The 15,240-nt window shown below is 36.0% G+C and overlaps 1 protein-coding gene across 1 annotated transcript in view; it reads right to left on the bottom strand.

Moving 5' to 3' along the window:
- rims3 (regulating synaptic membrane exocytosis 3) overlaps nt 1-15,240 on the bottom strand; it is a 100,988-nt gene that overhangs the window by 59,716 nt on the left and 26,032 nt on the right. Inside the window, exon 2 of the mRNA XM_073821594.1 lies at nt 14,848-15,136. Within this exon, the coding sequence (XP_073677695.1) occupies nt 14,848-15,097 (250 nt within the window). The 5' untranslated portion in view covers nt 15,098-15,136. The remainder of the gene's footprint in view (nt 1-14,847; nt 15,137-15,240) is intronic.

Below are 15,240 nucleotides of genomic sequence, written 5' to 3'. Positions count from 1 at the left end.
AATGCTCACTGATGCTTCAGAAGGAAACACGATGCATTGAGAGCTGGGGGGTGAAAACTTTTTGAATTTGAAAATCAGGGTAAATTTGACTTATTTTGTCTTCTGGGGAACATGTAAGTATCTTCTGTAGGTTCTGAAGGGCAGAACTAAATGAAAAAACATGGCATTTAGGCAAAATAAGAAAAATTTACACATCTTCATTCTGTTCAAAAGTTTTAACCCCCCGGCACTTATTGCATTGTGTTTCCTTCTGAAGCATCAGTGAGTGTCCTCAGTTGTCCTTAGTGTGAAAATATGGATCTCAAAATCATACAGTTAGAAAGGGTTCAAATACACAAAAATGCTGAAAAAACAGAATTTGTGGAACCTGAAGGATTTTTCTAAAGAACAGCAGGCAGTTTAACTGTTCAGGACAAACAAGGGACTCATGAACAACTATCACTAAACTAAAAAATTAATACAGGTAACAACACAGTATTAAGAATCAAGTGTATGTAAACTTTTGAACGGGTAATTTTTATAAATTCAACTATTATTTTCTCTTGTGGACTATATGTAATCAACTTTTATGTGAAATATCTTATCCAGGTCAGTATTAAATAAAAAATAGCATGCATCTTGCACAACCCCTCTTATTTTGGTAATATAATTAACATTTTGCAGATTCTGCAAGGTGTATGTAAACTTTTGACTTTAACTGCATGTCAGTATTAAATGAAAAGGTATAGTCATTAGCAGAGCTGTGGTATCGAGAATTGTGAAATTCCATTGGTACTGACAACCCTTCCCATAAAACAGGAACAGTAAAAGATGGAGGGCTAAAAGAGCATGGAGAGGAATAATCGCTCAAGAACAGCTTCCAAGATCATCACTGTAATTCTGTGACTGCAGACAGAAAGAGATGCCAGTGAAAACAGTGAAGGGCCTCACAAGGAGAGTACAACTCATTAATATGACGTCTACGAACATGTCACTGAATGCTAACCACCTTTCAAGGGGAACGACACACATAATAAGACTGAATTCCAGCTCTTTAGACTACAAACACTTCTAACAATAGTGCTGAGTCCTGTGTCAACGGAATAGGGAGAAGAGAGTAATGACTCACTACAGCAATAAGCAGTGATCCGTATGACTAAACATAGCAAAAAAATTGAATATTTTATGCTTGTTATTGTTACAGATGTATTGCGAAATCAGTTAACACATTGATTTTGTTGTCTTGAACTTTATTACACTGATCAAAAGTATTGTATTTAGGATATACAAGAGTTATAACTACAGGGGTTGGACAATGAAACTGAAACACCTGGTTTTAGACCACAGTTTGTATGGTGTTGGGCCTCCTTTTGTGGCCAATGGAGCATTTCGTCTTTGGAATGACAAATACAAGTCCTGCACAGTAGCCAAAGGCATTTTGAGCCATTCTCCTCTTGCAGATCAGGGGTCAGGTCACTACATGATACTGGAGTAGGAAAATGTTATCTGACTCGCTCCTCCAAAACACCCCAAAGTGGCACAATAATATTCAGATCTGGTGACTATGCAGGCCATGGGAGATGTCCAACTTCACATTCATGTTCATCAAACCACTCTGTCACCTGTCTTGCTGTGTGTACTGGTGCATTATCATCCTGATACATGGCACCACCTTCAGAGTACAATGTCTGAACCATTGGGTGCACATAGTCAACGTTCACACCTGTTCTTACTGGTGGAATGTGCAATCAGTGAAGATTGGCCACCAGGCTGCAAAAATATAGCCATGAAACCTCCAACATTATATTGGCCAGTGTTTCAGTTTCATTGTCCAACCCCTGTATATAATGTGTATTGCTTCAGACTTTGTTACAGTTGTCATTGGGTTAAAATGATACACCAAAGTTAAAAAATAGCGCTACAAATCTCAACCTGATCTCATGACGAAAAGTACCTGTGGGAACTTTTTAGGCAAGACACGAAATATGTACCGCCATGTACATTTCGTGACATATTCGATGTGAAATGTCCACTGAGTGGCGCTAAAAGAGTGTTCTTTTTTTTTTCTTCCAGAACAGATGAGCGTACATATGGTATGTTTTATGTGACATTAGTTTTGTACTTGTCTAGCAGTTTTGACTTTGACTGAGTGGTGCTATAACTGTAATGCTCCATGATGTTTAAAAATAACGTACCATCTGCTCTACACCTAAACCTACCCAATAGTATGAACAAAAGCGAATGTGACATAAAAACGCAATCAGAAGCATGCCGTTTTAGCTTGTTTTTCAATCTCTGATCTTTCAGCTCTTTCCTCGTGAGTCACGTTTTTCATGGGATTTGTACCCAAGGATTCCACATCCTAAGTCCAATTCTGTGTCGGCTGAGATACAGAGCAAGCTTGTTATGTCTAGAAAGCGAAAAACATATGGAGCTGTATGGACTACAAAAACGATTACTGTTCATTTCTGTTGGAACTTCTTGCGAAAAAGTTCCCACAGGTGGCAAAATCTTGATGGTCAAACACATTCACAAACCTAATATAGGAGTACTGTTGTGTTTACATAAACAACCTACATGCGGTCTGACTACGAAGTACAAGACCCCTCTTTTGAAAGAAGATCTCATCAAATGGAATATAAAATCAAAAACCCCTCACATCTCCATCCAATGGTTCTCCTGCCTGCTGTGGCTGCAGAGCCAGCGTGTTTTCTGAGTGCATGTCTTTGTTGTTTGTGCAAAGAGAGTTTAGTTAATGCACATTCGTAGTAGGGCCGAAGGTGCTCTCTACTGAGTCTGTTTTTGGGAGTACAGGGCTTGCCAGGAGAGCAGGGATAGAACTGTGGAAGGATGACTCAGAGCTTACAGGGTCGGTCTTTCCAACTCACTGTGCACACTTGCACCTTCTTATACCTGCTAAGAATAGCAGTGAATAAAGCCGAGCTCCAAAAAGGAAATGCACCTGTTACTCAAGTGGAAATAACAAAGTGTACAGAAATGAAATGAACGGAACACTGCACTTGTGTTATTTCTGTGTTCCGCTCAAGTCATTCAAGTTTGACTTGATAGTGAGCAAATGATGACAGGAGTGTCTTTGCTTTACGTGATATTTGGTGTCTTTGTTAATCATTCCATACATTTGTTAAGTTGAGGATCTGGTTTAGCTATTTTCAAGAGAACATTCAATTCATGATCTTAATGAAAGCAGGCCAAGCACAATTACAAAGCCAATGAATGAGAGCTATTTAATGCCATTTTCTTAATGTCACCGCTGCTGGTGGGAATGGAGGCTGTTCACCCCTGTGAAGCTGCGTCCTGCAGGGGCTCATTGTGAAAGAGATGTCTATCAGGAGAAAAATGTAAGACGCCTCACAGAAAACGACACCTGCTTTCGCCCCTTGAGATCAATATATCGATCGGCGTGTCATCTGGAGTGTGTAACAGCAGTCCAAATTGATTTTAATGACACATTTTGACCGAAGGCTGTGAAACCGAGCAGAACCTAGTGGGAGGTTTATTGCACAAACACCTTCAACCACAGAAATGGAACAAAACTTGTGAATTGCTTATTTCAGGTTGATAACGTAATACAAAAAAATACACATCTGCTGACCTAAGAACCAAAGAGCTTTTTGTTCTCTTGCTTCTGCTGCGGTGAACCATGGATAACAATCCATGAGTGCAATTATGAATAAAACAAGACTGAGATGGAAATGACGGAGGAGAACATAAGTGCAGGATTTAGAAGTAGGACATCTGAGGTGCAAAGTCTGCATACGTTTATATTGTGAAAACAGACTTGGATTCAAATGAACTAAGTGAATTTCAAGAAACCTAGAATTTAACTGCATCTTCTGGTGGCCCCATGTAATAGAATGGATAAGGATTATAATACAGTAGGATGATAATTATATTTGGGTCATGGCTGATAACTGATAAATGACAGATATATAAAAGGTTATACATTTATCTGAACCAATGACAAGAAATTAAACTCTAAAAACTTAAATAGATTTTTTTATGCAACAAGTGATTTTTAACAGCACAGTATTGTTATGTACAATGTTAAAAATGGTATTGGTTTTAATATTTCCAAAAGATTACATTTTAGTAATGTTTAGTTAGTATTCTTAGAGAGTGTTAGATAATACAACATGTATAAAAAGGGAAATTGAGCATGTATTATAATATTGGGTGATATATACACTACCAGTCAAAAGTTTGTGAACAGCAAGATTTTTAATTTTTTTAAAGAGCCTTATTTATTTTATTCGAAGTACTTGAAAACAGTTAAATTCTGAAACATTTTTTCCAATTTAAAATATGTGTTTTCTATTTAAATATTTTTAAATGTAATTTATTCCTGTGATTTCAAAGCTGAATTTTTAGCCTTCGGATATCATTCTAATATTCTGATTTGCTGCTAAAAAACATTCATCATTATTATTTTTTTATTATTATTATGTTGAATTATTATTATGTTTATCTTTTTTATGGTATTATGTATAATCTACTGTTATAAATATTGATAATAATAAGATGCAATTCAGCATATTAGAATTCTATTAGATTTCTGAAAGATCATGTGACACTGAAGACTGGAGTAATCATGCTGAAAATGTAGCTTTGATCACAGGAATAAATTACATTTTAAAATATTTTCAAATAGAAAACAGTTATTTTAAATAGTGAAAATATTTTAAAATTGTACTGTTTTTGCTGCACTTTGGATCAAAGAAATGCAGACTTGATGAGCAGAAGAGACATGTTTTAATTATTATTATTGTTAAACTTTATTACGGACACATCATGGTCCAGGAAAAAACGCAGACAATACAGCAAACAAAATAACAAAACAACTAACATTTAACTTGACATTATTATACACTTAAATGTACTTAAGTGTGTTAATAAACATATTCATTAAAGTGAATTCTCTTATAGTAGACTTAAAGGGATAGTTCAATCAAAAATGAAAATTCTGTCATTAATTACTCATCCTCATTTCGTTCCAAACCTGTAGGACCAAATTAAGATATTTTTGATGAAATCTGAAAGCTTTCTGACCCTGCATAGACAGCAAAAATATCTTAATTTGTGTTCCAAAGATGAACGAAGGTCTTCGGGGTTTGGAACGACATGAAGGTCTATACAGGTGGAGCTGGGGAAGGTGGAGGATTTCTGAAGTGCACTGCAATTGCTACAGCAAGCACTAGCCATGTATATGAATGTTAAGCAGCAAGCTCATTGACTTCTGATTGAAAAAGAAACCAATCAGCTGTACCGTGTGAAAAACATTCTAGCAGACTGAGTTAGAATCAGCCTGCGCCATCTAGAGGTTTATGAGTGAACTTTGTATATACTTTCAAGATTTGAAGTACACTAAAAGTGCACTTCTTTTTCACCACAGATTTTACATCTACATTTTTTAAAGGGGTCATATGATGCAGTCAGCCACACCTCCCTAAAACATGTTTTGGAGACACAGTGTGTTTCATTGCAAAAGCAAAAGCATGTTGTTTGGCCTTCCAAATGAGGACACAACTAGAAAACAGTGGTTAAGTTATATTTACAACACTGTTCCAGAACAGTACAACGCAAATATGCGAGTGGGTGCTGCGCATTTCATGGAGGACTGTTTCCTGAACCTGGGAGAGCAGCTTACAATGCCAGCTGTACACAAAGTGTTAAGGCTATAAAGTGGGGCAAGTTGCAAGGACAGTCCGTGCTTCTGACTCAGCCTGTAAGTACATTTTCATATTTAAAGAATGCTACTGACTATTCAAACACGAGTTTTGAGCAGTGTAGAGTAGTGCTTGTTGTTTGTCATTGGCGTCACGCAACGCAATGCGTAAAAAGGCAGTATGAGTCATTATAATCAGTAGTTATGTTCCCACTGGATGCAACACATGCCTTGTTTATAATGGGTTTTATTGTTTCTGTCTCATCATGCTGAGAAACGGCATCACAACATGGTTAGAGGTATAACATTTCTGTCACATGCTTGAGGTATTCGGCCAATCACAATGCGCCGGATAGCTGGCCAATCAGAGAACGCCTTGATTTTCATCAACGAGTTTTGTAAAAATCGAAGCGTTTCAGAAAGGCGGGGCAGAAAGGAGCAACAATAATGTACAGAATGTGGAAAATAATATGTTTTTTGAATCTCAAACCACATAAAAACATTGCATTACACCAAATACACAAAATAATGCTCTTTTTAGCAACATCATATGACCCCTTCAATTGTTGTTCCATGTACACATGCAGACTGAAAAACCATCAAATCAAAATCTAAATGCCATATCTAGTCAGGACAATGTGAAGTCTGGATGCAGAGAACTCTCTCTGTGTGTGTGTGTGTGTGTGTGTGTGTGTGTGTGTGTGTGTGTGTGTGTGTGTGTGTGTGTGTGTGTGTGTGTGTGTGTGTGTGTGTGTGTGTGTGTGTGTGTGTGTGTGTGTGTGTGTGTGTGTTTTCTACCTCTCAGTGTCATGTTCAGATATATCTAAATATAGGTCCACTCTCTTCATTAGCATGACCCTCAGTACAAAGGCCCCACAGCAAAGAGACTGACAGCTCATTTCGGAAGGAGTGTTGTCAGCTGTGTTTTTAATAAAAACCGAGGGTCGGCTGAGTGGCATGAAGCTGCCTCTCTGTCGTCATGGAGATGGAGCGAGAGCCAGTGAGGCCTGCCTGCCAGAGCCGTTCGGTGATGCTGGAAAGTGAAGGTGCCATGTTGTACCATGACAGAGACTCACCCATATGGTTGAAATGAATAGTTTGCAAATACAAATTTGTTCATTTTTAAAATCGTCCAAGCCTATGATGAGGATTAATATAGAGCTTATTAAGAGGTATGATTGCATACCTTGATTGCATTCTTCAAGGTTGGCCTTTTTGGTTAGCTGTAGAATAAAGTGGCATAAACCTGGGATACTAACTGTAAAAGTTCACATGAGAGCAACATAGCTACTGTTTGACGGACAGCAAGCATGCCCAAGCACAAGATGCTATTTTTATACTTTTATACATAAGGATTCAGGCCTGCAGCCAAGTATAAATGAAAAAATTAAGCACTTACAAACTAGGTCTATTATCAGTCTTGTCAGTCAATCACCCCTTCGATTCTCCTTCATCACTCAATTTCTCCTCCGTCTTTCGGCTCCCTGAGCTTATGCACTCACATTTATTGCATCACTGGCTCGGAGCTGAATAAGACCCACACCACAGTATCGGATTAAATTGCTTGGCTGGAATCGATGGGGTGTGGAAGTGGAAATGTGACAGAGCAAAGTAAAGCGGTTATCCAGGATAAGGGCAGATGGGTGCTGAGGCGCTGACCCTGATGCCCCAGACAGGTGAACCCTGGAGGACCAAACCTACAACACATCCAGCCCTCGAGACTGATCAGCCCTGCTGGGAGACGACGGCGCGCTGAAAAGGTCATCCTTTATAGAGCGCACATGACGCACCAACATAAGCTACTGAGAGAATAGAATGAGAATAGACTCTTTGCGAAGCAACGCCTTATGACTTTACCAACCAGTCCTAGTTTAGCAAATGTCCATAGTGACACAAGGTACTTAAAGTGATATATAAAGGGTTAGTTCTTCAAAAAAATTTAAAGTCTGTAATTAATTACTCACCCTTATTTAATTCCAAACCTGTAAGACATTCGTTCATTTTCAGAACACAAACTAAGATATATTTTTTTTTCAATCCGACAGCTTTCTGACCCTGCATAGACAGCATCACAACTGATTCTTTCAAGGCTCAGAAAGGTAGTAAGGACATCGTTAAAATAGTCCATGTGACATCGGTGGTGACATCTCTCAGGATTCTGAATCTTTTATGTTCCACAGAAGAGATGAAGTCATACAGGTTTTGAAAGACATGAAATTTAAAAATAAATCTAGCAAAAAAAATGTAGTTTAAATGGTATGCAATTCCCAAATGACGTAGAACATCAGTTAGAAAACCTACATTTGCTCCAAAGTCATGTCGTTTCAGATCATTGTAATATCGATAGTACTGTTTACGGTACCATAGTCAATGCATTTTAGAAACATTACACTAATGTTAACAGTTCATATGTTGTTCATTGGTGCTTCAGAAGGAAAAACAATGCATTCAGAGCTTTTTGAATTTGAAGATCAGGGTAAATTTAACTTATTTTGTCTTCTGTGGAACATGTCCTCTGTGGAACATGTAAGTATCTTCTGTAGCTTCTAAAGGGCAGTACTAAATGAAAACAAATGTTGATACTTAAGCAAAATAAGAAAAATGTGCACATCTTCATTCTGTTCAAAAGTTTTCACCCCTGGCTCTTAATGTATCGTGTTTCCTTCTGAAGCATCGGTGAGCATTTGAATCTTCTCTAATAGTTGCATATGAGTCCCTCAGTTGTCCTCAGTTCGAAAAGATGAATCTCAAAATCATAGTCATTGTTGGAAATGGTTCAAATACACAAAAATGCTGAAAAACCAAAGAATCTATGGGACCTGAAGGACTACAAGATCATTACATTTACTGTATGTGTTGATTCAAGTCATTGTAATATTGATAATAACTGCTTACAGTACCATAGCGATGCATTTTAGAAACATTACACTAATGTTATCAGTTCATATGTTGTTCACTGATGCTACAGAAGGAAAAACGATGCATTAAGAGCCGGGGGATGAAAACTTTTTGAATTTGTAGATCAGGGCACATTTCACTTATTTTGTCTTCTGAGAAACATGTAGGCATCTTCTGTAGCTTCTGAAGGGCAGTACTAAATGAAAAAATATGATATTAAGGTATAATAAGAAAAATGTACACATCTTTATTCTGTTCAAAAGTTTTCACCCACGGCTCTTAATGTGTCCCTTTTCCTTCTGAAGCATCGGTGAGCATTTGAACCTTCTGTAATAGTTGTGTATGAGTCCCTCAGTTGTCCTCAGTGTGAAAAGATGGATATCAAAACCATACAGTCATTATTGGTAAGGGTTCAAATACACAAAAATGCTGAAAAAAAACAAAAAATCTGTGGGACCTGAAGGACTACAAGATCATTTAATTTACTGTATGTGTTGATTCAGGTCATTGTAATATTTATAGTACTGTTTACAATACCATAGTCAATGATAGTCAAACATTACACTAATGTTATCAGTTAATATTGCTTTCAAATAATGCTTTTCACATTTCAGTGACTTTGCAGTGCATTTGTCTTAATTCTGATTTCACTTTACTATATAATTGAACCATTTCTTTAAAAGACAAACAGTAAATACTTTGCCTAGTTTCGATCTATTCCTCAATAGATAATTATTCCTCAATTCATAATTACTTTCCATTTTTGTACATGTTTTCTATAGGAATGCTATTCTAGTAACATAATTTATAATACACATTATTTATATTAATAAGCTATTAAAGGAATAGTTTGCCCAAAAAGGAAAATTCTGTCATTAACTACTCACCCTCATGTCGTTCCAAACCCTTGAATATGACCTTCGTCCATATTCAAAATGCAAATTAAGATATTCTGCATGAAATCCGAGAGCTTTCTGACCCTGCATAGATAGCAACGCAACTGAAACGTTCAAGGCCCAGAAAGGTAGTAAGGACATCATTAAAAAAGTCCATGTGACATCAGTGGTTCAACCATAATGTTATGAAGCTATGAGAATACTTTTGTGCAAAGAAAACAAAAATAAAGACTTTATAACAAAGTTCTTACAGGTTAGGAATGGCATGAAGGTGAATAGGCCTAATCAATGACAGAATTTTCATTTTTGGGTGAACTTTCCCTTTAATAATTATAAAGGGAATAAATATTGGCCCATGGTGGATGACAACTTCATTTGCCAGAATGCTTTAATGTTTGTAAAAAGAAGAAAAGTGTGACTGTTCAACTCAAGCGCTCACCCTCTTAAATCAAAAAGAAGCCAGTTCTTATGATTCTTACAGTGCCGAAACGAGACGGTCAACAGCAAAAACATATTCTGCCCCATGCGCTTATTACAAGAGTCATTACAAACTGGCAGCTGGATTTGTCTGACAGGTTTGTCTCTGTTTGCCAGGACAGCTCACATAAACACACTGCAGCGCTGGCTTGCTGGACTGTGTTAACGCTTGTGGGCTGCTGTTGACCCTTATAGAGAGCGAGAGTGTTACATGACAATTCCCCCTGCTCGCCGAGTCTGTAATTACCCCACAGGAGCACAATTACACCGGAGGAGAGCAAAAATAAGAGGGTATAAAAAGAAAGTCAGAGCAGTGGGCTGCAGGCAACAAAAACGTCCTCAGACTCTTATCTAGGTTGGTGAAATCTTCTCGTTTTCACCAACTAAACACGAAATCGAGGTGCAGGTTTATTCCTGGGAGAAGCCAGGGTTATGCTGTGTTACTCAGCCACACACGCAGTCATCCGTGAGTCATGCAGGGTGATTGGAAGGTTAGCCTGTTCAGTGCTTGACTAAGAGCAGGGCGCAATCTTCGCATGCTCTGCTGACTAACACGCAGCATTAATATCCTACGGCCACACATAAACACGCACAAAGACCAGATGAAGAAAAGCTAATAAAAGGGCTTCCCTTTATATCACCGCTTATTAAAACACAAAGTGATGACTAAATGCATACACTTTCTGAATAAAATGTGAATGGTGCTTGACCGTGCTGAAGTGTTTGGAGGCAATCAGAGAAGAGCTAAGGCTATCAGTGATTCTCAATGCACTGCCATGCAGTTGCTAAGGTGCTCTGGATGCTCGAGTGTTTCTAGTAGAGTTTCCATTATTAATTAAAATAAAACTAAGAAATGAAAAGAGGCAGAAATATACAGTTGTATTTTTTTTTCTAAATAATTTTTAGTTTTTATTTTACAGTGAAATATTACAATAGTAATATTTCTTATTTTGATATTATTTAGTAATTTTTATGTTTAGCAGATCTATACAGGTGGAGCTGGGGGAGGTGGAAGGTTTCTGAAGCATGCTGCAACTGTTACAGCAAGCACTAGCTAACAATTTCACAATTTCACTGCACTTTAGATTTCTTACTTAGATTTTTTATCTTGATTCCAGCCAAACTATTAAAAAATTCTTAAATCAAGAAGGATTTTCTAGACGAGTAAAAATTATTGTCTTGTTTTCAGAAAAAAACTAGTTAAAATTAAGTGCGTTTTTGCTTGAAACAAGCAAAACAATCTGCCAGTGGGGTAAGAAAAATAATCTTGTTTTCTGTTTGAAATAAGACTTTTTTGCTTACCGCATTGGCAGATTATTTTGCTTGTTCTAAGCAAAAACTCAATTAATTTTGATTTGTTTTTTTCTGAAAGCAAAACAATATTTTTTACTCGTAAGAAAATCCTTTTTGATTTAAGAATTTGTAGATATTTTGGCTAAAAACATGACAAAAAAATCTAAGTAAGAAAAGCATTTTTGCAGTGTTGAACGTTTAGCAGCAGCTCATTGGCTGCTAATGTAAAAAGATCCAATCAGCTGTGCCATGTGAATAACAATGTCATTATATCAGATTGAGTTAGAACCTATTGGCCTACGCCATCTAGAGTTTCATGACATGAGTTTCATTGTACTCTCACTTTTATTTTTTATTAAATCAAATATTTTCATTAAATAAACTGTGGAACACAATTAAACTCCACTATGTGTTATAACTACTATTATTGAGAAGAAAGTGAGCATAAGAGTAATATTGTGTGCTAACCAGTCGGTTGAAATGCACAACACACGATGTGGCAGAAAGTGAAATGAAGAGAGGAACAAAACATCTTCTACCATCCATAAAATATTAAGCAAACTGAAAAATGAAATGTAAACCTAAATGCAAACCTAAACATGTTTTTTATATTACGCACAGCACATGCACTTGAAAGTCCCATACTAAATAACACACAAACTAATTAAACTAAAAGCATGTGTCATAAATGTATGTAATACAATTTTTTAAAGTTTTTTTGCATTTACATCCACAGAGGATCAAAAAGAGACGAGTTGTGTGAGAGCAGTTTAATCCAGAGGATGTGAAGTCATGGTGACCAGAACATGAGAGAAGAACAGACAAGACAAAAATAGGCAGTGGTGTTTCCATACATATATTGAGGATATATATATATATATAATAACATATTTCACATAAAAGACATTTACATTTAGTCCACAAGAGAAAATAATAGTTGAATTTATAAAAATGACCCCATTCAAAAGTTTACATACCCTTGATTCTTAATACTGTGTTGTTGTTGTTGTTGTTTTTTTGTTTGATTGTTTTGAGTAGTGATAGTTGTTCATGAGTCCCTTGTTTGTCCTGAACGGTAACACTTTATAATAACGTTCAGTTGTATGTCATTTATAAGTGGTTAGTTAATGATAAAATAATGATTTGCAAAACATTCATAAATGTTTAATAAGTGATATGCTCACAATTTGTGTATGTTTTGCTAATTCATTTACAAGTTATTTACAAGTAATTCATTAATGATGAACTAATCATTCACAAAACATCGCTATGCTTTCATTAGTGATTAATAAGTGATTTGTTAGTATTTTTATATATGTTTTGTAGATTAAGTTATAAACCATTTACAAGTGATTAGATAATGATGAACTAATAATTTACAAAACATGATTATACGTTCACAAATGATTATTACAGCTAACAATTTACAAATCTGTCTAATTTATCTTAAAAGAAATAGCATATCATGAAATAATCAAACAGATCCTTAGTAAGTGGTTAATACGTTACTGGTTAATATATTATTTGTCACTTAAAAATAATTAAAAATGATTTATCCTTCACTAAAGATCGCATCATGAATAAATCATTTACAAATCTTTCTGCATCCCCTAATCTAAAGTGTAAACAATTCATCAGTTGTAAATGTTTTACTCATTTTTCAAAGGTCTTTCACACAGTGTGTATACCCACCTGATACCCACACAACCTGTAACCAGCAGGTTTGTAAAACATTTACAACTCATGAGTAGTTTACACTTTAGATGAGGGGATGCAGAAAGTGTTGTAAATGATTTATTCATTATTTATTCATCAACAGCTTTTGAATACTTTGAAGTGTGTACTGCAATGTAAGAGCTGACTGGTGAGGGTAAAGATGTTTTCTTTGGCAAACATGAGCTGTGCCCCAAATGACGCACTATACACTCTGCACTTATTCACTATGTACTTATGCACTAATGCACTATGCACCATGTAGTGTATGAATTATATAAGGTTATTTAGTATTTTATAACGCCCTAAACAAACTTTCACAGGAACCTCAATTTTTTTCATATCAACTTCAAATTTGGAATAACTTATTTAGATGTAAGACTTCAAATTGAAATTTAGGATAAAAACTGTTATGTACAATATGTATCTTATATAAAATATAATAAAAATTTTATTCTCTTTACAGTAAATTTAAACTTCTAATTTGTTAATACTTTTTTTTAAATTCTGCTTCTGCAGCAATCTGCTGATTGTTTTCTTTAAAAAGAGACCTACCTTAGAGTGTTCATGAATTACAATTTAAGTTTGGATAAACTTAAAAAATGGGGGTGACAGTTAAGGGGTTAACTAGTAATTTTTAACCATTTACTAAGGATCTGTTTGATTATTTTATGATATGACATTTTTCAGATAATTTACGACAGATGGGTAAATCGTTAGCATGGTATTTACAATAAAATGAACATATCACTTATTCATAATTTATAAACACATAGTGATGTTTTGTAAATAATTAGTTCATCATTAACTAATTACTTGTAAATTAATTTGTAAATGACTTGTAAATGAATTAACAAAACATACACAAATTGTTAGCATATCACTTAATAATCATTTGTGAATGTTTTGTAAATGATTATTTCATCATTAACTAATCACTTATAAAAGACTTACAACTGAACGTTATTATAAAGTGTTACCATTTGGGGGATCACTAAAAAAAAACAGCTGTGAATCATTCAGGTAAAAACACAGTATTAAAAATCAAGCGAATATAAACTTTTCATTTTTATGTCTATATGTAAACATCTTTTATGTGAAATATCTTATTCAGGTCAATACTAAATAAAAAAACACATGCGTTTTGTATGATCTCCCTTATTTTGGTAAAATCATTAACATTTTGCAGATTCTGCAAGGTGTATGTAAACATTTGACTTCAATATATGGTGCATGTGACATTAACATCATGTGTAAAACATGATGGATGGAAAGAGGAACTTGTCGAAAACATAAAAAGTACCATTTTCTATTTTTCTTTTTTCTCCTGATCATATTTGATCATGGTTTTTCTTGATAGTGTATATCAGACTGGTTAAAACTGCAGCTCTGCAGTAATAAGTTATTCCGTTTGTGTGTTTTGAAGCTGTGCTGTTTTCAGCTGCTTTGATATTTTTCTTTATTTATTTTTTTAACTGATTTCTGAAATGTAACATCTTCCTGAAAACAGGAAGGAAAAGTGTTAAGCATTCATTTTTTTTCGCAGTGGTTGGAGCATTTACTTGTGAAAAAAGTGAAAAAATGAATCTAATTTCTCTATTATCAGAAAATCTGATATTAATAATTCTGTCTTGCAGTTGCATATGGCCCTCAAAACAGTTGAGGACTGAGACCTACAGTACTTGGTAACCTTGTGAAACCTTACGAGTCAAATAAGGACAAGAACGTCAAGCAGAGCTGAAGGAAAGCGAAAACAAATGAAGTGAGAAAGAAAACTACGCACCGAAATGACAAACCATGGCGTGAAATTGTTCAGGCTGCGACAGCGAGAGCAAACAGATGTGAAGGAAACAACAAGCATTTCTGACAGAGAACAGCAGTGTAGCTGGAGTATTGAGAGTTGCGTACCTTGCTGGTTGAGTTGCAGTGTGCTCTTGCTCCACTGTGACAGACCAACGATAGCCACCATCTTGGCTCCCAGGCTGGAGCGACGCTTCTTGTTTCCGACCAGGCCTGTGGCGTCGGGCCCCGTGCTGCTGGGGCTCTTCTCCAGGCTGTACATGGCTCCGCTGATGCTGGAACTGCGAACCACGTTCCGGGCCGCCACTGCACTCATCCCGCCTGGACTGGGTACGTCCACTGAGCTGCTGAGCATCATGGTGCTACACAAGCCTCTGGGCACAAGGCTGGAATGAGGCTTGAAGGAAGACAGAGGGTGTTAAGTTAGAAGCAATAATTCAAATATGAAAAAATGCTCTTTTTTTATTTACTCTGGTTAGACAGATCAGTGGTTGTGTGTTG

This window comes from Garra rufa, chromosome 17, assembly GCF_049309525.1.
Source record: "Garra rufa chromosome 17, GarRuf1.0, whole genome shotgun sequence".
Lineage (NCBI taxonomy): Eukaryota > Metazoa > Chordata > Actinopteri > Cypriniformes > Cyprinidae > Garra > Garra rufa.
This window is presented reverse-complemented; position numbering and strand designations above follow the sequence as displayed.